The sequence below is a fragment of the Labeo rohita genome, chromosome 23 (genome assembly GCF_022985175.1).
Source record: "Labeo rohita strain BAU-BD-2019 chromosome 23, IGBB_LRoh.1.0, whole genome shotgun sequence".
Classification (NCBI taxonomy): domain Eukaryota; kingdom Metazoa; phylum Chordata; class Actinopteri; order Cypriniformes; family Cyprinidae; genus Labeo; species Labeo rohita.
Window position 1 is genome coordinate 10,975,295 of NC_066891.1, and position 26,365 is coordinate 11,001,659.

Consider the following 26,365-nt stretch of genomic DNA (forward strand, 5'->3'; position numbering starts at 1 on the left):
AATGTGAGTGATGTCTGCATGAGCACATGGTGTGAAACTACAAACAGTGTTTATATTTTTGAAAAAGAAATTAAAAGTTAACTTTTAGTTAAGATTCAGGATATTTGGCTTATAAAACGGATATAGTGTCCTAGCAATTGAGAAAAAAACCGTACCAGAGTTGCATCCGTTCCTGACGTGGCGGCGCGAGACGCGTACACACCTCCTCTCGTGGGCCGCCGCTATTGGACGCGCTCTGCCTAATAATGTTCAACTTACAGGCGCAGGTGTCAAACCGAAACTACCCGCATGTAAATATCATATTCATTTTTCAAGGCAATCCTCACACAACGCATAGCAAACTAAGAGTTTCGGTGCGCTCTTCCTGTTATCAAGTTAAAAATAGTTTCTGTGGCGATAGTGAATTCTGTTTATTCATTTAAGTTCTTGCAGAAGGTAAGATACATTTAACTGCAATTTGTTCAAGAAATATTAAAGAATAAATATAGCGTGCAAATATTTTATATATATTTTTTTTCAACTTAAAAATACAGCAGTAACAGTAACAATGTGCTGATGTGAAATCTCTGTGATATTGAATGTACAGGCAGTGATGCCTCAAATCACGTCAGGTGTGATTATGCAGCTGACGCTCCTGCTGTCAGCTCTACCTGCGCAATATCTCATCTCCAAATGGACCAGCGGTACCGAGATACAACGACACATCGCCACTCAGAGGTAAACGCACGTGTGTGTATATATGTCGCACTACGGGACTAATTAAAATGGAAAAATATGCTTTTAAAAACGGCATTATCCTCTCGTACACACTACAGTTGAGAAGTTGGGGTCAGTAAGATTTTACTTAGTAATACTTTTATTCAGCAAGGATGCAACAAGTTCATCAAAATTAATAGTCATTTCTTTTTAACTTTCTGTTCATCAAAGAATTCTGTGAAAATGTATCATGGTTTGCACACAATATTAATCAACATAACTGTTTTCGACTTTGATAATAATAGACTAATGTTTCTTTAGCAGCAAATCACAGTAATTAATTACATTTAAAATGTTTTAAAATAGAAATCATTTGAAATTGTAATAATAGTCCAAAGTATTACTGTTTTACAGTATTTAACATCAGCATTGGTGAATTTTAGCCTAAAATTTAAAATTATTTCAGGGACACTGTATTTCAGGTTTGGTGGTAAACCATTTTTAACTATCTTCTTTTGCACTCATGTGGAGTTATAAATCAATTCATATTAATACAAGTCACACTAATTAATACAGATTACACTTTAGTTTGGGGACCAATTCTCACTGTAATGTATACTATATTCTGTATAATGTCAGCTATGACTTTTACATAGCCATAATTTGTATTTGTCTAGTACACAAGTTTCTTGTATTTTTGTAATATTGTTCTTTTTTGTTTGTTTGTTTGTTCTGAAGATCATAGAAACAAACCTTGTCCAAATTTTTGACTGCTTCTCAATTGACACTTCGCAAAGAGCTTGATTGACAGGCGATCTGGTCAATCATAATGCTGAATCTGCCATTTTGTCTGACAAACAAATGGGACAGGAGAGTAGATTAACTTCGGTGGACTTAAAGGAGAAGTCCACTTTTAAAACAACAATTTACAAATAATTTACTCACCCCCTTGTCATCCAAGATGTTCATGTCTTTCTGTCTTAATTATGGTTTTTGAGGAAAGCATTTCAGGATTTTTCTTCATATAATGGATTTCAATTGTGCCCCCGATTTTGAACTTCCGAAATGTAGTTTAAATGCAGCTTCAAAGGGCTCTAAACGATCCCAGCCGAGAAACAAATAAAGTATACAAATTTTTATTTTTCAAAAAAAATAAATAAAAATGACGCTAGATAAGTTTCGCTAGATAAAACCCTTCTATCTAGCGAAATGATCGGTCATTTTTTTCAAAAAATAAAAATTTGTATACTTTTTAAACACAAAAGCTTGCGTAGCACAGGCTCTCGGATGTGCGTCCATGGGTCGTTCTTGAATGATTCGTTCACTTTGATGTGACTCGTGAAGAACAAGTCATCTCGGGGAGTGATTCGTTCAGTTGCGCATGTGCAACATCCTGTTCGAGCCTTTGGGTTTTTCGAGTCGTTCGTTCATCTTGTGGGGCTGTTACGTGACACAGATTTTGCTGAAATTAACGCAATGACTCGAAAAAAGATTCGTTCATTTTGCTGAATGAGTCGGTAAAATGATCCGAACTTCCCATCACTACTACGAATCATGTCTAAGCTCATTGTCTGTGTACTCCGTAGAGAATGGCGAAAAAATCTTATTTTCTCCTACAACTTAAGAATCGTCCAACACCGTTGTACCTTTTTGTTTGTAAACAGCGTTTGACTTACTTGCACTTTCTTAGGCTTTGCACGTTTGCTAAACACTGGGTCTGTGGTTCCGCCTACATTCCACGTGACCTTTCGACATGATTCAATAGTACGTCGTGAACATGCATGCCTGAACCTGTGCTACACGAGCTTTTGTGCTTAAAAAGTATACAAATTTTTATTTTTCGAAAAAAATGACCAATCGTTTCATTAGATAAGACCCTTCTTCCTCGGCTGGGATCGTTTAGAGCCTTTTGAAGCTGCATTTAAACTACATTTCTGAAGTTCAAAATCGGGGGCACAATTGAAGTCCATTATATGAAGAAAAATCCTGAAATGCTTTCCTCAAAAAACATAATTTCTTTACAACTGAAGACAGAAAGACATGAACATCTTGGATGACAAGGGGGTGAGTAAATTATTTGTAAATTGTTGTTTTGGAAGTGGACTTCTCCTCTAAATTGGTGGAAAAACTGTATTGACTGTATTGAATGTCTGTATTGACGTCATTCCGCAGTTGAAATAAAATACGTTCTGATGTTCATTTGTTTATTTTGTGCTTTAAGTAAATATGCAAAGACGATCGGTTTCCGTGATCTGTCTCAACACAATAAAGTGCCACAAAACTATTTATTGTTTGAATTTAAAAAAAAAAGTGAAAGCTTGTTTCATTCCAGAAGTACCATGCTCTGTCTTGTCAGATACTTTTGGTATGAAACAAAGTCTCAGCTTTATTTTAAGAGATTCAAAAAATAAATACCATATTGTGGCTCTTTAATGTTGTGACAGATTGCCGTAGCATTGCAGTTCATCTCTTCCTCTTTACTACTTATTATAGCACGAACATCAGAAGATATCTTGTTTCAGCCATAACTACACATCATTTTGAAGTTCAAGTCCACTGATGTTAATTGACTTTCATATCTGGTTTGTTTATGATTGGTCAGACTTCCTGTCAATCAAACTCCCTGCTATGGGTCAATTAAGGTGTCAAAATATATCCAACAGTTTAAAATGTATTCAAAAAAGGTTCAAAATTATAATCGACACTGTATGATGCTGTTTGTCACTGCTTGAAATATCTCATTACATCTTTCCATATTCAGAATAATTGACACGTGGGACTCTATAAGAAAATCCTACTTGAACACGACTGCTTGGGTTGACTGGCTAAATACCTGGATTCCCAAACTGCCGTAAGTATATGCAAATTTTCTTTTTAAACAAATTCTGATTCACTCAGATGCTGAAGTGGGATGTCATTGTCATGTTACAGGACCTTCGGAGAGGAAGAGGATGAGTACCCAACTCTAGAAGAAGCGCTTGCAATCGAGCTGATGATGCATGATAATGAGCACGGGTACTTTGCAGGTAATTTGTCTGAACAGCAGTCATTTAGATACTGTATATATTTTTGTAATCTGGCATTAAAACTTAATTTGTTTGTAACTGGGGTATGAATGTGGACAAATACACATAACAGAACATGATAGATTATTGTTTATATCTGATCAGTGTCAAAAGAGGTGCGAAGACCCAGGCCAACATACGTGCTGCACCGTGTAGGTCAAGTTGTGATAGAGACACAAAATAAGATGGTGGGGGTGATCGTGGGATGGGATGCAGAACTCAGAGCCCCTCCAGAGTGGTATAAGAGAAAGAAATACACCGATTCAGAGGTATGTAATGTACATAAACACTGTTTTCATTTAAATGAAATCTTAGACCACAGAAATATAACAGTAGTCCATTAAAAAGGTGTATTTGTGTGTAGCTGGAGAGAGCCAAGGACACTCCTCATTACAGAATTATGTTCAGTGGACCTGATTCCTCATCAATACTGATTGGATACATTCCCCAGTATAATGTCAAGCTCTTTCAAGGCTTTCAGGTGCAGAGGAATATTTATTTCCTTCTTATAATGTTTGTGTTTTCCTGATAGTTTCTAAAGGTTGTTTAGATCTTAATCAGTGTTTGTGTCTTGTGCTACAGCCTGACATTCCTATTCTAGAGCGGTATTTTTCACACTTCGATGGGGAAAAGTTTGTAATGGAGAAATGGTTGCAAGAAATCTACCCTGACGACTGAAGGAGTGAAAACCTGAGAGGTTTTAAAAACAATTTGAAACACAGTGGCGCCATAATTTTGTGTACAGTGGACACTTGGAAACACAGGCATGGTGACTGCTACCCCTCAACAGTATTGATTATTTTGAATCAATGGGAAAAAAAACAAAGACAAAAGGAAGCGAATTTGAGAGATAAATCTTGTTTACATTCCATATATATGTAGACTGAGTAAGTCCAGTTATTAAACTTAGTCTTGTGGAATATATGTCAATATATGATAAGCGCTTTCTCAGGGCAGAACTAAAACACAAAATGCAATTTTTAGTATCGCTTTTATGTTATTAAAATGATAATGCCTTGTAGACTTTGCAAGAGATGAAGTTATGAGGAAAACAATTGTGGTGTTAAAGGTCAGTTATAAATGAAATGAAATGTTATATAAAATGCCATTAGATCAAAATACACACATGTTGACCTGACTCAGACAGATTCCAGAAAATCAATTAAGTAAACTTTCAGTTAATATGATCTAGTATATGTATTTACATGAGAAAAATAGGATTTGTTTAAAACAGTATTGAGAATGTGGTAAACAGTGTTAAAATGAATACATGCCATTAATACATGATTTCTTATTAAAGTTTAATTTATTTAAAATAGGCCTACTCAAAATATTGTCTTTCTTTTTTGAAAGCCATCAGTCTATAGAGTGTTTTCACAACACGTCATCAATCAGCCATATTGGCGGCACTGAGTGTAAATAATCCCACTGAACCGAACGAAAACTGCGTATTTTGTTGAGCAATTATTTGTTGGTCATTTATTGTTTTGGGTGGTATTAATCAGTCGGACTGGGAAAAACATTTGGAGTACTACAGACTGCCAAAAGTTATAACAAATCAAGGAGAAGAGTGCAAAAAACTGTCTGAGGAACAAAAGATGTTTGTGGTTGGACAAACTGAACCAGGATTTCCAGGGAAAGAATCTTGACAACATGTGTTTGTTCTTATCATTCCCGGTCAGGTAGGTGAAATATTTAATTAAGGCTAATATCTTAATTAATACTGCGGGTATGTATCTTTACCACCTATTAACTTTGTCAAAATATTGTGCCTTTTCCTGCTTAATAAGTCCTTCTCTATATGATTTAGCAGCTTCCATGCATTTTTCCCCATAGTTTAGACAGCATAAATTAGCAGAACAACATATTCAGTAGTACATTAACCATGCAATCCATGTTATTGTTTACATCCAAGTATCGCCAATATGGCCGCGTATCCGGGTAACTGGCCAAATTATGACAAGTGCAAACCCTCTATATGCCATTCCCATAATGCCTTGGGAACCGCTGAACAGTGTTGGGGAAAGTTACTTTTAAAAGTAATGCATTACAATTTTGCGTTATTCCCTGAAAAAGTAACTAATTACGCTACACTGTAAAAAATAAAAAACACAATTTGTTGAGTCAGCTTAAAATATTTTGTTACCCTGCTGCCTTAAAATTTTAAGTTCAGTCAACTAAAATAAGTTCAGTCAACTCGAAATGTTAAGTTGTACTAAGTAACAACTTAGATATTTGTGTCTGCTAAATTTAACAAATGGGTAAGTAACCCAGCTGCCTTAAAATTTTAAGTTGATTCAACTCAAATATCTAAGTTGTCACTTACTATAATTGAACATTTTAAGTTGAATAAACTTTTTTTGAGTTGACTGAACTTACAATTTTAAGGCAGCCAGGTTACAAATTATTTTAAGTTGACTCAAATTGTTTTTTACAGAGTACTTACTTTATATGGAAAGTAATGTATTATGTTACTTTTGCTTTACTTTTTAAATCTGGGCAGGGCTAGCTTCTTTGTTTTTAATATAAAACAATTCTAATGCCCTTCTACACCAAAAGTGAAATGAATCGTAATTTTTGCTTATTAGTATGGTTGAATTGCATCATCAAAGGTCAGCAGAAAAGACACTGGTTAATAAAATGGGAATAAATACATAAAGGATATTTGTTTTATTTAACATATTTAATTATTGCAAGGCTGTGTCATATTCTGAGTTTGCATTTCACTGTTTTTATTCATTTTGAGGAATACTGAATCTGTTTTTGTGAGTAAGAATTAATGCATGTTCACATTTAGTCTAGAATACAGTAACATCATGTTCACTCACAATTTCCTGACAGGAGACTTGTCAATCAAAAAATGGGGAAAAAAGTAACTGGCATTACTTGTTTGAAAAAGTAACAGTTATTTTCTAAGAAATTCAAAAGTAATGCGTTACTTTACTAGAAAAAAGTAATATTATTACGTAACTTGCGTTACTTGTAATGCGTTACCCCCAACACTGCCACCGAGTACACATTGCTCCTCCAAAAACACATCCTCATAATACTAATAAAAATGCTTTAGCCACATTAATGAGTATGGGAACTAAAGTGAGTTATAAAATGAATGCGGTTCAGCAGGTTCAGATATGTGGCCTGTTTTTTTTTTTCTTCAAGCATTACGTTTTTGGAGTGATGGATCAAAAATAGCAGTTATGAAAGTACTTTGGTAGTCGTTATGATTGTGTGTTGTTTTCAAACTCTAATTAAAATGTTTAATAACAGCAACTGGTTGTTAATATTCGCTTAGACCTCGCCGTAAAATGTTCGTTCAATGATAGGATGGTTTACCTGCCTGTCAACCTATGTATCTCCGCACAGCCAATAGCAAGAGTTTGGGGCGGGGCTTCTGTAGCAGGCTGAGCCGAAGTGTGTTCAGCAGGTAGTAGTGCGTCATTTGGGACCAAACTTCAAATTCCGTTACAGAAGTGCAAGGAAGTTTCGAAAACTTAACTAAAGAACATTGGCAAATAACAAGTAAGCACAGTGAAACGAGTGTAAACACTGGCAGGGGTTTTACAAGATGGAGGAATTTGATGGAGTGTTTGGATTTCACCCCATATGACAAACTTGCAGAGTTTCTTCTGGACAGGTAAGCTAAACTACCTGTAGTATTGCTATTATGTTGGACCTTGTATTGAATGTAGCCTAGTTATACCTGCTAACACTTATATTCACCTTTAAGACATTTAAAAGCTGTGTTTGTGATGGCTGAGTTGGTGAAGCAATGAGGCGCGAAAGTGGCGTTTGCAAAAGTTGTCTGAAAACGTGCTTTGTTTTTGTAGTTCCACTAGATGACACTAGTAGCGCAAAAACTGCATACTTGTAGGCCTCATTGGGCTTTTTTTCATTTGATTCTATTCACAGAGTTTATCTGTGGCTTATGTTGTGTCTTAACCCCCTTGCTATTGTTGTTTAAAATCTGCAGGCTTTTCTCTCTATACAGTCCTCTTTGCTTTTGCTTTTAGTTTATTTCCACATCTATCAAGAAAACTTAATAGTTACTGTATGAAACACTACAGTGTTTTTCCCAGCTTCAGAACAGGGTATGAACATCTTGTTCAGTGTCATAAAGATAGATCATCTGACAAATATAAAGATCACATAAACAAGTAGCATATTTCACACTATTTTATTTTTCCCCTGACATTCAGTGCAGTTTTAACTTTAAAGACAAATCATGTTAGAGGCTGTGAGTAAGATCTTTTTAGTCATCTAGCATGTCTAGCCATATGTTGTTGTCACAAATTACAATATAAATGACCGTGAGTGATTTCTAGTAGAAACAAATAATGATGTCATCCGTTACGTGTTCAAGACACATTCATGCATCAATATGCAAGTATGCATTTGAAGTATGCTTTCAGAATTCAACAATGCTTTCTATCAGTGTTTGGAACAAATGTTAGCATTATCTTATGAGCTGCACACAGTGCTATTCATTATACTCTGGAATTTGAGGACTTTATTAAGTTAAAACGCCAGTAGAAAGTTATATGTTTATTTTTAAGGCCCTTTTGTGAATAACAGTGTTCCTCTATTGTGCTCGCTTCATTGTTTACAGGTTGAAACAGCAAAAAAATAAAATAACGTACTATTATTAATATTGCTGAACGGAAATTTCAAAAGTTCCTCCTGTTGCTGTCCTTCGGTCGCAATTCAAAGGTCACAAACACACGTGAAGAGGCAGAGACTAATGTAACCCCAGTCTGATGTGGTGTTAGAGGAGAGCCAGTCATTTCCTGTTGGCCGCTGGTCCACTCTCGTGATTCCTCCTCACGTACAAGCAGTGGCCGTCCCAGAGCTTGTCCCAAAATGCAACACGCCTCGCTGGCTTTTAGCCGGGCATTGTCCACAGCTTCCAAACATACTCGCCGTCTGCAGAATAGAAAAAAAAATGCTCCTTTAAAGAGGATAATTTAATAATTCTACATAAAAAAGCTATGTTCAGGCTAACAGTGGAGGTTTACATGAGAACTGACACTGTTCAAGCATTGTTCACCTTAACAAACCGAGGCTTTCGGCACTGTGACTGTAGTGAGGGTCACCAACACACACGCTTTTGTCAAGTTTTTCAATCAAAACTGAGCGAGCTTGTTGCATCTTCTCAAAATCTGAAAACACCACAAGCACCTGCACAGACAAAATGGATAATTAGGGAGAAAATATGCAACTCTAGGCCACAAAACCAGTCTTGGGAAACACAGGGGTATTTGTAACAAAAGCCAAAAATACATTGTATGGGACAAATTTATCGATTTTTCTTTTATGCCAAAAATCATTAAGATATTAATTAAAGATCATGTTCCATGAAGATATTTTGTAAATTCCCCAACTGTAAATATATCAAAACTTAATTTTTGATTAGTAATATGCATTGCTAAGGTCTTTATTTGGACAACCTTAAAGGCGATTTTTTCAATATTTCGATTTTTTTTTTGCACCCTCAGATTTTAAAGTTGCATCTCTGCCAAATATTGTCCTATCCCAACAAACCATACATCAATAGAAAGCTTCTTTATTCAGCTTTCAGATGATTTATAAATCTCAATGTCAAAAAATCGACCCTTATGACTAGTTTTCTGGTCCGGGGGCACATATATTATAAAATAAGTTAAATAGGACAGATCCAACAACTAAGTTAACCGTCCTACCTCAGCTTGCATGTGGAAGAGCTCTTCCTCTCTTTGCAAATGCTTGGTCACAGTGATGTTTTCCTCCTGTTTGGAAACAAAAACTATTAGAATAGTTTGTTCTCTCTTTCTCTAGAAATGCACAAATTGTAATTATTCAGCACCTTGACATCATGCTGTCTCACAGTCTGTAGTATGTATTCCAGTCTTCGGGTAACGCTGTTGGTCACGTCGTTAACATTTTCTTTACTGTTTTTGACGCTTATGGTGACGGTGGCGCGGTCCGGAGGACAGGATAACTCCGCGCAGCCTGTCATCTGAACCACTCTTGCGTTGCTTTGCGTGTGTAAATGTGTTTGCTTGCGGCCCCGGTTAAACGCCAATTCGTTTTCGTCTCGGTATACATCACAAGCAGTCGGTGAAACTGTAGCAAAGACACGAGACGGGCTGTGCGCCATCTTTGTTGGTAAACCAACGTGGCGCTATGGTAACGTGTCCAGTGCATGGCGGGAAATGTCGTCGTCGTTGTTGTTGTAGTCACAGCGTGTTGTGCGTCACAAAAGCAATATCTGAAATGTTCCAAACGTATGTATTGGTAGGTGGTATCACGAACGTATTTCAGTCTGTACATTTAAAATAGTTAGAATCGTTTATTCATTTCATTTTACCCTCTTAGCGTTTGAAAGCAAATTATTTCTTGAGAAATGACCAGCAGAGGGCAGCACAGATCAACTAACTAGCAAAGCCATGACTCTATTCATAGAAGGACATAGAGCGTTTGAAAACAAGTAGATATATCAGAGAATCAAACAGAACTCATTTTGCTAGAAACAAGTTAGTAAATTCCAAAACTGTATCATTTGAAAATATTTCAAGTGTTTATAATTTAATAGTAAATAGTACCCGCTTAGTATGATATCACCATTGGACAATTTAATAAGAACTTTTTCAAAAAAGGGGTATTTGGGTAGTTTGTAGGGTATTTGAAGTTATTAAAATATTGTCAGTTTATATATCACTGTTTTCACCTTGTTTTGCCTGTCAGTATATACACTACTAGATTTTTAATGTCTTTTTTAAAAACGTGTCTTCTGCTCACCAAGCCTGCATTTATTTGATCCAAAGTACAGCAAGAACAGTAACATTTGGAAATATTTTCACTATTTAAAATAACTTTTTTGTTAGAATATATTTCAAAATGTAATTTATTCCTGTGATTTTTTTTTTTAACTTAATTTTTTGCATTATTACACCAGTCATGATCCTTCAGAAGTCATTCTAATATTCTGATTTGTTGCTCAAAAACATTTATTATTATTATTATTATTATTATTATTATTATGTTGAAAACAGCTGAGTGGATTTTTTTCAGGTTTTCCTTGATTAATAGAAAGTTCGGAAGAACAGCATTTATCCGAAATAGAAATCTTTTGTAATATATATACCCAGCTGTTTTACGTATTGATGATAATAATAATAATATCAATAATTAAAAATAATAATACATGTTTTTTGAACAGCAAATCAGCATATTAGAATGATTTCTGAAGGATCATGTGACACTGACGACTGGAGTAATGATGCTGAAAATGTAGCTTTGATCACAGGAATAAATTACATTTTAAAATATATTCAAATAGAAAGCAGTTATTTTAAATTGTAAAAATATTTCACAGTATTGTTTTATTTTGGATTAAATAAATGCAGGCTTGCTGAGCAGAAGAGACTTATTAAAAAACATTAAAAAACTTGCTGTTCAAAAACTTTTGACTGGTAGTGTATCTCTCAACACAATATTTATTTAATCATTTTTTAAGGATCAAGTAAATATATATATAAGACATAGGCCATTTTAAAACATTGTAATTGTTTATACATTTTGTTTGTTTTATAACCAAACTTATTTACTGATTTGTTTCCAAATCAGATGCCAACCTTTAGTAGTTTACACAATTCAAAACACAGTTCATGTCATTGCACTAATTGAAAACATATTTTATAAACGTTTGTTTTATTAAGCATAGAGTTTTAAAAATATATATATATATATTTTAATGTGACATGAAAAAGAATGGAATATTATATATTATATTCAGATTATTATTGTACATATTATAAAGAATTAAAGGCAGACTGTGATTCATGCATGGCCACTGAAAGCCCGTCTGTTTGTTTGTATTAAACCATAAAGCCCTCCGTCTAATCTCGGTCCGAAAATGCTCAGGACGTATTTGTTGATATTGTCTCGGGTTGCGCATAGTTCTGTGTTAGCTTTTTGAAACTGTTTATCTGATGATGTGTCTTTGCCAAGATACATGCAATGGCTTCTTTTATTTGCTTAGCCGTGTGGGCTTTGACTTTGGACCGCCGCCATTCTGTTGAAGGAAGGAATATTTAATGTTCAAGCTGGGATCGTGGGTGCAGGCGTGGGGTTCGGAGACACTGAGCGCTTCAAACGGACTGATAAGCGATCCGATAAGTTGCGTACGGAAGCGCAGCAGTCGAGCTGTGGAAACGAGGCCAATTCCCAGGAAATGAAAAATAACATAAACTCTTTATCCCTCTCTCTGTGGCCTACATGGAGTTAAAAGAAATGACCTCAGTGTCAGCCATAGCGAATCTGGCTTCAAATTTTGAATACATCATTTTGCCTTAACATTTTGAACATTAAATTTTATTTTATTGCATTGCATTGGTGTTAAATTTGATAGACTCGTCTCTTTTCCCCATTTATAATACTACAAAGCTACATAAATTCACCAAAAAATGGTTTCAGTAATTTAATTTTCATCAGAGATCACCTGCGTAGTCCACCTGTCTGTGATGTCATGTGACACCTCTGTCCACCTGACCTCTCTCTCATTGATTGGCAGTGGCTGGTCTCCAAAGTGCCCGCTCGCTGTGAGCCCTGGGAAAATGCGTTTGGACTTGTCTTTCGTGTTCCTGGACATGATTAGAGACTTCAGCAGGGGAGAGGGGGTGCTGAGTCTGCCTGAGGGCATGAATGTATATGTATTTGTGTGTCTTTTCCCATGTGTTAACCCTGTGGCGCTCCAGTTTAACTCAGATATGTCAGTGACATTAGGAGCCTCTAAAATCCTACTTGTTTGGACGGTTTCAAATTAAGCTGAAGTATCTTAGTTGTATGCATAAGATGCACATTTTGTCTTTTAGCCAGATAAATTTCAACAAATAAAACTTATCAACAAATAAAACAAATATAACTTCTTATTTAGACTCTACAGTGAATAAAAAATGTTTGCAAATTTCTGGTGAAATAAATCTCAGAATTTAATTGCATGGAAAATGCACATTTCAGGAACTTACTCTGTACTCTAATAACTTTTTTTTTCAACAGTGTATAAGTTTAAAAAAAAAAAAGAATAAAAGTCCTCCTTGCAGTTCATAACATTTGGTGCTCATGTTTTTTTTCTCTATGGCCTTTAAATACATATTAGCTCAAATAAACAAACTCATGCGCTGCATGTCATTTGGTCAAGTTTTATACACAAAATCTCTATTTTCACTCTGTTATTAGTCCATTTCTTGTTTACATCTTCAGAAATGTGAATGACAGTTTACATATACATTAAAACTTTGTGATAGACATATTACTTCAGAATATCAAGTTCAGATCAAAGTCCTATATTGTTCTATATAACATTTGTTAATTTTGTAATGAAGAGCTACAAGGGTACATGTTGAAGTCTGTTTATACAGCCACATTATAAAAAGACTCTCCTTCCCTATTTTTTAAAAATGTTTAACTTATACATTTTTACCCCAAAACTATTTTATTTTGTCAGAATAAGCATGCAGTAGATTTCAGATATTCCTTATTTACTCTTATTTTTTCCTTTTTTTTTTTTGCTTTGCTTGTCAGTACACTACCTGTTTTTTAAAATGTCTCTTCTGTTCACCAAGCATTTATTTGATTCAAAATACAGTAAAAGCAGTAAATATTGTGAAATATTTTTACTATTTAAATTAACAGCTTTCCATTTGAATATATTTTAAAATGTAATTTATTCCTGTGATCAAAGCTAAATTTTCAGCATCTCCAGTCTTTCAGTGTCACATGAACCTTCAGAAATTATTTTAATGTGCTGATTTGCTGTTTTTATTTTTATTGAGGAAAGAAATGATAGAAATGAATGTTTTTGTTTAGCAAGGATGCTTTAAATTGTTCAAAAATGATGATAAAGATTTCTATTTCAGATAAATGCTGTTCTTCTGAACTTCCTATTCATCAAAGAAACCTGAAAAAATTCTACTCAGCTGTTTTCAACATAATAATAATAATAATAATAAAATAAAAAAAAATTATTTTGAGCAGCAAATCAGAATATTAGAATGATTTCTGAAGGATCACATGACTGAAGTAATAATGGTAAAAATTCAGCTTTGAAATTACAGGAATAAATTACATTTTAAAATATATTAAAGTAGAAAACAGTTATTTTAAATAGTAAAAATACTTAAGAATTTCACTGTTTCTGCTGTACTTTGGATCAAATAAATACAGGCTTGGCGAGCAGAAGAGACTTTTTTTTTTTAAAAAAAAAAAAAAAAGACAAATCTTACTGTCCAAAAACGTTTGACTGGTAGTGTAAAATGAAAGAAACAGAAAGAAACATAATACTGTCAGTTTATACACCATATTATAAAAGGGACTCTCCCTCCCCATTTAAAAAAAAAAGTTTCACGTATAGGTTTAGAATAAGCATGCTGTAGATTTCAAATAATTCTCATTTATTTATTTATTTAATTTTTCACCGCTTTTTTTGCTTGTCAGTATGTTAAATGACAGAAACATAATGCCGTTGCATCTTTTGCAGTATCACGTCAATCATGTCAACCTGTCAATCATGATAAATATGATTGTTTATTCAGTTCTGCCTCATTAGAGCTGGTTTGTTAATGCCTCACCTTTGGTTCTGACCCACAGGGCTTTCTATTGAGGGCCACTGCTGAGTCACATCTGGGCAAACCGCTGATGGAAAATTAAGTGCTGTTGGGACTTTTGACTATTGAGTATTTGAGTGGTTTAAGATCTATGAAATCTCTTTTAGTAAGCTCTCAGCTTTCTGTCTCTCGTACGTTTAGTTCTCCCTTGTGCTTTCTCCATCTCTCTCACCCTCGTTCTCTGAGTCTTTCTTTCAGCCTCGCTCTGTTATGCAGAAATGTGTATTTTAAAGGCTGGTTGGATTTCAGAGCTCTATTAAAAGTTCAAAGCTGCAGTTTACTGCTGTAACAAGAGCTACTCCTGATCCAAACACTCGGCTAATGAGAGAGAGCCAGCTGCACCCCCACCTCCCACCCTGTGGCCTGTGGCACCCATATATGAATGTGTTTTGATGCATTATTGTGTGGATAAAGGAACCGTTTTATGGATCGTAAGCATTTTTTCTTTGACTTGACGATTCGTCAGTCTTTAAATAGGTCTTTCACCATGTCCGCCATCTGACTCTGTCTCTCTTCTGTTGCACTGATAGACTGAAGTTGTAAATCTTTTTGATAATGGAAAATCTTTGCAGGACTTCTCCCTAGTCCCCACTAATCTGAAGCTGCTTTTTATTGTCATTCAAACCCTTGATACATTTTAACCACAGAAAGAATCCTGTGTGTGTTGTGGTGGGAGTTCCTTTAATAGTTTAACAGTGTATTATTTCAGTATGCATCTATAACAAGAGTGAATTATTGTTTTTCTGAACTCCAGAATGTCACAAACAAATAAATAAACACTTTTAAAGGGGCCTTGCGATTATTTGGCAGCGGTCTTAGAGGATGATAAGATGAGAAGCGTGTGATCTGGCTGGCCGCGATTCTATTGGGAAAAATTGAGCGTGACCCACTGAGTGAGGAATGGAATTAAAGAGGCCATTTTCAGATTCTCCGGCCCTGTAACCTCATAAGACTGGTTCACCACACTAAGCTTTTTTTATGTGATTATTAAATATAAAAATAAAATGTTAGAGAGGAAAATACACATGTGAGGTCATCTGGGCTCAGAGGAATGGTCTTCTGGACTTCTCTTTAGGACTGTGCCATTTTTAATGCCAGAATTTATTCTACCAACTCAGGAGAGTTTGGTGCATTTGCACTTTCACTGTCGAGCAAAAGATTCAGTAGGAGTTATGTTGATTTATTGCACACATTTTATTTTGGTTACTTGAATACTTGTTTCTGGATTGGTCATTCATTGCATTTTGTGTTCAGATGTTTTTGTATAGTGACTGTTTTCCCTGACAACCAGTTTCTGACATTGTGTTTGTTTCATGTCATCTGCATCACTCCATGGTCTTTTTTTAATCATATTTTAATGATGTAATTCCAGTTTAAATCAATATTTAATGTTAGTTTATTTATTATTTAGAAGGTAGCCAAGTAATAAGGAGGACACTATTTATTTATTTATTTTTTAAATATTTGTTGGGTTTGTTTTTTGTTATCTTTTTTTTTTTTTTTTTTAAGGTAATTTTTTAAAACTGTTATAACATTATTTGGCAGGCTTAATTTATTTGCGTTCATTATTGTTATTATTGTTATTGTTGTTGTTGTTGTTATTATTATTTAATTTAATTTAATTTATTTATTTTTTTGATCGCATTGTTCATATTTTTTATTTATTAAAATTATTTGTTGGGTTTGTTTTTTGTTATTTTTGATCTTTTTTTTAAAGGTATTTTTTAAAACTGTTATAACATTATATTTGGCAGGCTTAATTATTTATTTTTTGCATTATTATTATTATATATTTTTGTAAATGTGTTTTTCTATTTATGTTAAAAACTGTATTTATGGGCATAAAATACAAATCTTAATCTATAAAAAACAAAATTATTTTGTTTGTTTTCTGCATTATTTGGCAGGTTTAATTTGTAATTTTGACATTCTTATTATTGTTGTTGATTGCATTTTTCTCTTGATTTTTTTTTTCTTTTTATAATATTTGTTGAGTTTTTTGTTTTTAGTTTTAAAAAGGTCTTTTTATAATTTTATTAGTTTTACATCTGTTGTTATTATTATAATAATAATAATTATTATTATTATTCTAACAACATTTAACAACTAAATTTTCCCTGCCAATTTGTTTGTTTCTGCGTTATTTGGCAGCCTTAATTATTTATGAATTTTTATGCATTTATTATTATTATTATTATTATTATTATATTTTTATAAATGTGTTTTTCTATTCATGTTATTTATTTGTTCTATGATTTTTCTTTTTTGATGATGTGTTGTTGAGTTTTTCCTGATCTTTTCGCCTTTTTTTAAAGGTCTTTTTTATAACTTGTGTTAGTTTTATGTCTATTATTGTTGTTGTTGTTATTATTATAACAATTATAACAACAAATTTTCCTGCCATTTTCTGTTTCTGCATTATTTGACAGGCTTAATTATTTCTTTATGTTTTTGCATTTTTGTTATTATTATTATAATTATATATTTTATATATTTATATGTAACTTGCCATCTAAACTAAACAATCTACATTTATGATAAAGAGATTGTAAGAGTTTAATGTGGTGATTTAAAAGAGTAACACTGGTAGTGTTTCCAAACTCTATAACCATACATGTTAAATTATCATTGCAAACCCCTCCAATGTGATGCCCTGAGTGCTCATTCACCAGCTAATGTTCGTTTTACAACCACATATCCTCCCTTCACCTTGGCACAGGCAAAAACGTCCAGTTCCTCTCATCTCGCTCTCATTTAAACACTTTGGGTTTAGCCTGACTGAGCAATTGGCTCTACAGGGCAGCACATGCCTATGCTAAAACCCAGACCTCCGTGAGCTACAGGAAACTGCCACAGCAGAGTCGAGCCAAGACAGTGCTGCTCTGGGACGTGCTGAGGCTTTAAGCCAGACTCCCCGAGCCAAAATGGCGCCCCTGCAGTAGAACTGAGCCTCTACTGGGGTCTCATTTAAACAGGTCCAGTATTTCGTAATGGATCTGGGCGAAACATAGAGGATGAGCCGTGATATTTCTGCCCACAGATTGAGGGGAGAGGAATGGGGAATGTGTGTGTGTTTGGGTAAGTCGTGGCAGTGGCGTATAATAACAGAGTCTAGGAGGGAGATTAATGTGTAGAGTTATTGGTATAATGATGGAGTCGGCTCTCTGGGCTTCAGCTTCGAACAGATGAAATTAATGAAGTACCTATTCACATCCAGGACGCACAGGAGACCAAGTAGACAGGAAAATGGCCTTGTGTGTGTGTTTGTACTTTGTGACTGGTGAGGTTGCAGTGAATGAGTGGCGTATTTGAGACAGGAGTTGGCGGAGATTTTTTTTTTTTTTTTTTGTAGTAGTAGAAGTGTACTTAAGAAATGCTGATAAAATTTATGTATCTGTTTACATGTGTGTTTGTAAATGTCAAGGAGAGAGTTAGTGAGAACATTATAGAGTGTTTAATAATAGGAATAGCAGAGAATTTAATGATTCAGGTTCCTCCTTCCAGAATGCTTCAGTTTAATGGTTCTTGTAGTACTTTTAAAGTTGCCATGAAATGGAAATTCATTGTATCTACTAGGGCTGCGTTTTGACAAATTTCACGATTCAATTTGATTCTGATTCATAAGCTTGCAATTCGATTTCTGATTCAATCTGTTATTGATTATTTTGGATATATATCAGGTACAGTACATGCCAGATTTTCTCAAGGATAAAAAAATCTTTCAACTAATGCTGTAAAATATACATGAAAGCCAGTTGGTACTACATTGCTATAATATTGAAGGTTAAAACTGATTTGTATACAAAACTGATTTGTATACAAACACTTACATTACACTGAAAGACGCTTTATAATACAGTTGCTATTACATAATTATATTTCTACTCCAATTTGTTTTTTGAAATTATAAACATTTAAATGGTGTCTGTCAAAAAAAATGGAAAGATTTTGCTCAAACATAAATTAAACAGTGAGGAACAGTAAAGTTATAAGGAATATGTCATATGGTGCATGTGTTTAGCAAAATGCTCCTCTCTAAAGTTCAATTTTCAAGCTGACTAATGAGTTTATAATCACCAAATATGTTTTTTGAAGGGAAATTTGATGTTACGTGACTTTGTTTACAAGCTGTATTAGTTTTATTGACGTCTGTTGAAACACTGATTAAGTGATTACTTGAGATAGGATACAGCTTTCGGTAAGTTGTACTCTTCCTTTTAACATACCGTCAGATATTTATTAATGTTTATTTCATGCTGAAACTGGTATTGAAGTGGGAAAGATGATCAGTTCACGTGTGATTCACGCTACAACAACCTGTCACTCCACATTAAAAGGTTACTCCACCCCAAAATGAAAATTTTGTCATTAATCACTTACCCCCACGTCGTTCCAAACCCGTAAAAGCTTTGTTCATGTTCGGAACACAAAGTAAGATATTTTTGATGCTTTCTGACAGCTCTCTGGTCCTCCCATACAAAGCTACGAGAATACTTTTTGTACGCAAAGAAAATAAAAATAATGACTTTATTCCACAATTCGTCTCCTCCGCATCACCATAGCTCTATTTTGGAGCGGATCCCCTGAATGCAAACTACGCATGCTGTTTGCATGTTAAATAAAGTTATTTCTTGTTTTTTTGCGTAAAAAAAGTATCCTTGTAGCTTCATAAAATTATAGTTGAACCCTTGATTTCACATGGATTATTTTACAGATCTCCTTGCTACAGTTCTAGACGTTGATCGTGTTAATTACATTGCTTCTATGGGAGGGTCAGAGAGCTGTCAGAATGCATCAAACATATCTTAATTTGTGTTCCGAAGAAGAACAAAGCTTTTACGGGTTTGGAACGACATGGGGGTAAGTGATTAATGACAAATTTTTATTTCGGGGTGGAGTAAGCCTTTAATGTGGAGTGAGAGATTGTGGTAGCGAAGTGGCAGCGTGAATCGATCAACTTTGAAATAAATTATTGTTTGAATACTGTAATAAAAGGGACACAATTTGAGATTGAAATCTGAGACTTTGTTTCATATCAGAAGTATTAAAGCTCAAAGCTTATTGCGATTTATTGGATGGGAGGCTGGCTACAATACTGTGTTCATTAGCTGAAAACAGGCTAGACTAATTGATTCTTGGGATTTAAGAATGAAAATTGTTTCGTAAAAATGAGAATCAGTTAAAATCGAGAAATAGTCCTGTATCTACTGTAGTTTTTAAATGCGTGTTATCAATCTTATTGTAAAGAGTTAATTTGTGGATGTTTCCTTTTTTTGATCTCGTAGTTCTTCAAATTTATCTTCAAAAATTACTCAAAAATCAAATTTTAGTTTGTATCAAACAAAATGAAGTCATATGAACAACCAGTCTGATTTGTTACTTGTGTGTGTTTGATTCAGGAGTCAAACTACAATCAGTCAGATCACAGTGTTTTCTGATTGTTTGGTTCCATTGAATAGATAAATACTGCATTTTTTGCTGCATTTAATGAAGTATTCTTGAGATCCATTAATGGAACCAAACATCAATAGCCGCTTTTCCACTATCGGGCTGAACCGTTCCCTTTGCTTAACCGTTCTGTTCTGTGCCGATCCGGGTCAGTCAGCATGGATACGGTTTCATTTTCCACTGTGGTGCTGATAACGGAATTCTTTGGAATGTAAATACAAATGCGTCAGTCATTGCTTTGGTAACGCAATTGTAATGTAAACAGCCATATGGACAATGATCCGATATTTCTGTTTTTGGGACTCCTTTTTTAAATCTGATATTTACTTATTTAAATAACAGAAAAAAAGGACACAACTCTTGGCGCAAAAAAATTAAATAAACAGAAGGCGACCACAGGTATCACGTTACCAACAAATGCTGAGGAGCATGCCAGTGGAGACGGACACAGAAGGTAAAACCTTTCTAAAAAATACCACATTTATTGACAGTATTAATGCATGAGCTATGAACGCAGCGTAGCTGTTTACTTGGCTGTTTGATCAAATGGTGCGCTTCCGCTTAGCACACACACTCTTATCAGCACGGTTCAGCACGGTTGTCTAATCGTGCCGAGAATTCCGGGCTGAGAACGGTTTGGAATCGTGCCATGCCGTACCAGGCTCAGGTGGAAACACAACTGGAACCGTACCTGATAGTGGAAAAGCGGCTAATATGTTATTTTAAAAAATAGAACTGGTTCTAAATAAAAGAGTGATGCGTGTGTGTGGTAACTAAGAATATTCTCCTGTGAGTAGACAATCAGGCGTTGACAGAAATGCCTTTTCCCCAATACACACCTAGTAGTCTACCCATCAAAACCATAAGTTCTCCTTCCTCTGGTCTTTGAACGCTTAAGTGTCAGCTGACCCCTGGAAGCCCCCCTCAAAAGAATGATTGGCAGTTAGATGCTGGGGCTGAATTAAAAGCAGTTGGGTCCACAGAAGGAGAAAACAATGAGAGAATGATTGAGAGTATGGAAAAACACGATTGTTGAGATGATAAATGACGATTACTGTAAGTTTCCAAACGGTCATTTGAAGTTGAAGTGTGTAAATTTTTGGATCAAATATTTGAATATTGTGAGGGTGAGGGTATACATTTTAAATGCTGTGCTGTACTGTGCTGTTTCACAAAGGAACAACATCTATACGAATTCACTTTGTTATCTGATACCAGTCTCTCAGGTCCTCAAATAGTCAACTCAGTGTGTTTGTATTCAACAAAGCAGAGTGCGAGTGCATGGAGCACGGCCAGCCTTGCTAAGCAGACGTTTTAAACGGTCGAGGTGCAAATCTACTGCCCATGCGCCAAGCGGGTGTCAATTTTTCCTTGGCTGACTGGTGGACTAGCAGATCAATAAAGTTAATTTAAAACATTCACACTCTGCCATCTGAAATCAACCATTTAATGACTCTCTGTTCCAGTAAAACTGCAAAAAGGCCCTTCGGATTTACAGCAACAATAAGAGGGAAGAGAAGAGAAAGGGGGGAAAAAACACGGTCACCGAACGCAGTCGGAAAATGCGAGCATAAAAAGACAAAAGAGAGGAAACTCTGGCTCTTTGTTTTGTTTTCACCACAGACCAAGTGGTTTAAGACCTCATTATTGACAGTAAAGGAACAAACGTAGATGAAAGGTACAAACACAAATCTCTTGATCTCTGTTTTAAGAAGAAATAGACCAAATGGAGGGATAAACCGTGCTGTGGACTGTAAAAAAGTTTATTGATGTGACTTTATATACTTTTAAAATGTTAAGTGTGTAATTTCTGCACCGCTAGCGTCACCAGCCTGAATTGGGGAAAAAAAGTTTCGAACAGGTTTCTCTGAACATGCCCTTTTTTGCCATTGGTCAAACAAAGAGATATAGTCCCTCCCCCAAACTTACATCATTGGTTGAGTCAGTGATGTTTAAAATTAAATTTCTGTTGTTAATTACTCACCCTCCTGTTGTTCCAAACCGTAAGACATTTGTTCATCTTCAGAACAAAATGGAATGTATTTTCGATAAAATCCAAAAGCTTTCTGACCCTGCGAAGACAGCAGCACAGCTACCACATTCAAGGCCCAGAAAGGTAGTAAGCAATGTTGTTAAAATAATCCATGTGAAATCAGTGGTTGAACCTTAATTTTATGAACTACAAGAATACTTTTTGTGTGCAAAGAAAACAAAAATAATGACTTTAAAGGCAAAATATATGATTTTTTGATTAAAATATCCAAAAACCACTAGAACAGTGTTGTATATTCTGACTTGTGTATTTCCGTTATCCCAGATGTTTCCAAGAATATTTAAATCCAGAGAAATAAGCAATTTTAGCTAGTGTAACAGACTGTCATTGCATCGCCTGCATATGACGTCAGACACCTTCAATTTCCACTTTACTTTGTAGAAAACATGGAAACCCCAAAGGTGTTTTAATATGTTATGCATTTTATTAGACAGGTGACGAATGCACAGAGTAGCATTATAACAACAGTTCAACACCCTCAAATGTATCTGGTATGATGGAACATTTCCTACATACGCATGACCGGAAGAAGCGGAAGCGGTCAACTGTGGCATAATAAAAGCTTTCGAGCCGTGTATCGCGCTCGTCCTTCATTAGCAATTTCTCCAGTGGCCTCATTTCACTTTTACGACCTTCTACCCCACCCTGCTTCATACTACAGTGACCTTAATAAGTCTTTAATAATACATTAGCTTATCAAAGAACATGATTTCTGCCCGAGTCCCGTCGGATTGCATCAGCTGTGAGAATGAAGACTATAACTCCCACGATTCCGCAATCAATCACGGCGTCATCAAACTACGCCTTTTTTCTTTTTTTTTTTTTGGAATATGCGCCCTTTATCAGCAAAAACTTACATATTTTATTTTTAAGAAATTGTTGAAAAAACTCAAATTATTGAATAAAAATTATTTGCACACAAAATGTATTTGAAATTAGCTGCGTTGCTGTCTTTGCAGGGTCAGAAAGCTGTCAGATTTCATCAAAAATATCTTAATTTGTGATCCGAAGATGAATCAGAATCTTTTTTTATTGCCAAGTATGCTTGCACATACTAGGAATTTGTTTTACTGTCATTAGCTTCCAGTACACAGAGACAGCAACAACATACAGACAATAAACAATAAACAAAGGTCTTAAGAGTTTGGAACAACATGAGGGTGAGTAATTAACGACAGAATTGTAATTTGGAAATTTAAAGAAATGGGTGGACAAGTGAAAACTATTTTTCTGGTAACAAATGCTGTCAATTAAGTATTAATTTATAAGCATTGTTGGGGTACTTAATGAAGCAAATGCCTCTGGTCCATGCAGACTATTATAAAGCATGAAGCTGTGCACCTTTCTGATCCCACTGACACACTCCATGTGTTCCCTCTTAGCAAAGTGAATGCAGAAGCCCTGTGTGTTTTATCTTAACGTTTTCACTATGTGCAAATACACCTGCGGCCGGCACATTAAAGACCTCACATCTTTACAATGCTCTAATTGGCCCTTGCGTTCGTAAAACACTGTGAGAATGAATTACTTAACTACACACTCATGCCTTTGGCATCATCTCATTTGGCCCTCGGTTGTTTCTAATTACATGTGCGTTACTTCGACATGATTCGTCTCTCTTCTGAAAGTGAAGTCATATTGTAGACTCCTCTGGTTTTCCAGTGAACCTTCCTACATGAGATTCTGTGGCCGGAACAGATCGCGATCGGCCTCTGGAGAAGACCATACCTCCTGCAAACGCTTTTCCGAACCTGAAGACCACACGACATGCACCATAAACACTCGTTACACCATCCGTCATACACAAAAAACACACGCGCTCTCTCGCTCACACATATATTCTCTACAGGACCTCAGGGAGACGCGCATTCATCATCATCCGCAACACGCCGGAGATAAGCCTGTGCTAATACACACTAGCCGATGACTGGTCGATGTTTATGAAGCAAAACGACAGAACTTCCCGTTTTCACCTTGACAATTAAATTAGCCGAACGAGGGATGAAGGAGGAGGAAGGGGTGAAAGATGGATGATATCATCTGCCTCCCTCTCTCTCTTTTTACAGTGATGTCTTACTTTGGCTTTACATTAAGAGAAAATCCATTTAACAGCTGTGCCTGTTTTAGCAAGATCTTGGTGGAGTGGATTTTTCAGAGATAGCATTACCAGCTCTCTTTATTTTATGTGTCAGCAGAAGAAAAGCAGCGTATCTTAACAAGCGAGCATGGAATCGATTAGATCTGGGGTCTCTCGCTCTGTTTCCTTTGCGCTGTCCTCCTCTTCCACAATAATAATGTGTCAATTTTCACTTTCCTCTCCTGTTCTTTTAATGCAATATTCCTCACGACTCCTTGCTGACAGCACACATCCCCCCTTAGACGGATGTGTGTGTTTTGGTTTGTCACTGGTTTATTTGAAGAGCCTTTGTGAGGTTCGCAAGCCAGTCTGAAAGTATATATGCATTGTGAGGTGCTGTTATCTCGCTAATTTGGTTTAATTTGATAACCGTTTGGCAGATTTGTCCGAGCTTAGTCGGATCAGCTGTGTCTGCCCTGTATATTTTGGTTGTATTGCAGGAAATGCACACCAGGTTTTTGAATGCAGTCTTGTCTGAGATTTGTGTGTGAATGCATATATGTGTGTGTGTGTATAAATAAATATATATATACATATATATATAAGATTGCAAGATTGAAGCTGTAATATTTTGAGAATAAAGTCACAATTTCAAGGATAATGTTGAAATATTAACAGTATAAAACAAAATTAAAAAAAAAGGCAAGGCAAGGCAAGTTTATTTATATAGCACATTTCATACACAGAGGTAATTCTAAGTGCTTTACATAAAAGGAAGTAGAATAATCATAAAAACAATAATAAAAACAATAATCACAAAAAAGGAAGTAGAACAATCATAAAAACAATGATCACAACAATAAAACAAAAAATGTAAAATGTAAAAACTGATTGATATAATGATTTAAAAATGATTTAAAAATGTATTTAAAATAAATTTAAGACAGTTAAAAACAGAAAATGATTATACATAATGCAATCAGTTCGGACGAAGCACAGTGCTCATTCAGTAAATGCACAGCTAAACAGATGAGTTTTGAGTCTAGATTTAAATGTAGCTAATGTTTTTGCACATTTGATAGCAGAAAAAGTAGAATATTCTGACAATAAAGCTGAAATTACGAGAGTAAAGTCAAAATATTTTGAAAATAAAGTCAAAATTACGAGGACGAAGTCGAAATATTTCCAGAATAAAATATTTCAAAATGAAGTCAAAATTATGAGAATAAAGGCAAAATATTTCGAGAATAAAGTCAAAATTACGAGAATAAAGTCAAAATAGTTTGAGAATAAAGACAAAATTAAGAGGATAAAGTCGAAATATTTCCAGAATAAAATAAAATATTTTAAAATAAAGTCGAAATTTTGAGAATAAAGTTGAATATTTTTAGAATAAAGTAAAATATTTAAGGAATAAAGTTGAAATTAAGAGAATAAAGTCAATTATGAGAATAAAGTCGAAATATTTCCAGAATAAAATAAAACATTTCAAAATAAATTCGAAATTATGAGAATGAAGTCGAATATTTTGAGAATAAAGTAAAATATTTAAGGAATAAAGTTGAAATTAAGAGGATAAAGTCAATTATGAGAATAAAGTCAAAATTGTGAGAATAAAGACGAAATATTTCCAGAATAAAAAATAAAAAAATTCAAAATAAAGTTGAATATTTTGAGAATAAAGTTGAAATTACTAGAATAAAGTTGAAATTACGAGAATTAAATCAAAATATTTTGAGAATAAACTACAATATTTTCAAGAATAAAGTTGAATATTTTGAAAATAAAGTAAAATATTTCAGGAATAAAGTCAAAATATTTTGAAAATACAGTCAGAATTACAAGAATTAAATCGTAGCAATTAAAGTTAATATTTTAGTAGGCATGCGCAATATAGGCTATACTCTCAAAATATAACTTTAATCTTGTAATTGCTACTTAATTCTTGTAATTTTGACCTTATTCTCAAAATATTTTGACTTAATTATCATAATTTCGTGAAATATTTAAACTTTATTCTCACAATTTCAACTTTATTAGTCAAAATATTTTGACTTTAAAGTCATAATATTTTGATTAAAAAGTCAAAATTACTAGAATAATCTTGCAATTATTTTATAACGTAGTACTAAAACTCTCTCTCTATATATTTTTATTATTATTTTACTTTTTAGCATAACTACTAACAGTACAAATATAGAAAGTCACTGGCTACAATATGTAATCTTCATAACAGATTTTATTCTCATTATTCTCTTGAATTTAATTCTGAGGTCTGTAGCATGTCTGCAATGTACAGACATTAAATTTTTATCTAAATGAATGTTTAATAAGCCACTTTGAGATGAAAATAAAATGTAATCTGTAGCGCAGCCAGAGACAGGGA

General features: G+C 34.5%; 2 protein-coding genes across 2 annotated transcripts; one reads left to right on the forward strand and one right to left on the reverse strand.

Annotated features, from left to right (window-relative positions):
* The first annotated feature begins 356 nt into the window (after window positions 1-356).
* si:dkey-261l7.2 (uncharacterized protein LOC569751 homolog) lies at window positions 357-5,167 on the forward strand. Its single transcript, XM_051096669.1, has 7 exons — window positions 357-435; window positions 587-717; window positions 3,458-3,547; window positions 3,628-3,722; window positions 3,867-4,030; window positions 4,126-4,242; window positions 4,344-5,167. The coding sequence occupies exons 2-7, from the start codon at window positions 593-595 to the stop codon at window positions 4,437-4,439; spliced, it is 687 nt and encodes a 228-aa protein (XP_050952626.1). The 5' UTR covers window positions 357-435; window positions 587-592; the 3' UTR covers window positions 4,440-5,167.
* A 2,769-nt stretch (window positions 5,168-7,936) lies between these two features.
* Window positions 7,937-9,906, reverse strand: irak1bp1 (interleukin-1 receptor-associated kinase 1 binding protein 1). Its single transcript, XM_051096667.1, has 4 exons — window positions 9,601-9,906; window positions 9,458-9,523; window positions 8,806-8,936; window positions 7,937-8,681 (listed from the first exon to the last, which is right to left on the reverse strand). The coding sequence occupies exons 1-4, from the start codon at window positions 9,892-9,894 to the stop codon at window positions 8,426-8,428; spliced, it is 747 nt and encodes a 248-aa protein (XP_050952624.1). The 5' UTR covers window positions 9,895-9,906; the 3' UTR covers window positions 7,937-8,425.
* Between the last annotated feature and the right edge of the window lie 16,459 nt (window positions 9,907-26,365).

Bases quoted from the DNA above. Each gene is read 5' to 3' on its own strand.
- si:dkey-261l7.2 (XM_051096669.1), top strand. From the start codon at position 593: ATGCCTCAAATCACGTCAGGTGTGATTATGCAGCTGACGCTCCTGCTG. The intron at 718-3,457 runs GTAAACGCACGT...TTCCATATTCAG, and splicing joins CGACACATCGCCACTCAGAG to AATAATTGACACGTGGGACT. The intron at 4,243-4,343 runs GTGCAGAGGAAT...CTTGTGCTACAG, and splicing joins AGCTCTTTCAAGGCTTTCAG to CCTGACATTCCTATTCTAGA.
- irak1bp1 (XM_051096667.1), bottom strand. From the start codon at position 9,894: ATGGCGCACAGCCCGTCTCGTGTCTTTGCTACAGTTTCACCGACTGCT. The intron at 9,524-9,600 runs GTGCTGAATAAT...GTTTCCAAACAG, and splicing joins TGAGACAGCATGATGTCAAG to GAGGAAAACATCACTGTGAC. The intron at 8,937-9,457 runs GTAGGACGGTTA...TTGTCTGTGCAG, and splicing joins TCTTCCACATGCAAGCTGAG to GTGCTTGTGGTGTTTTCAGA.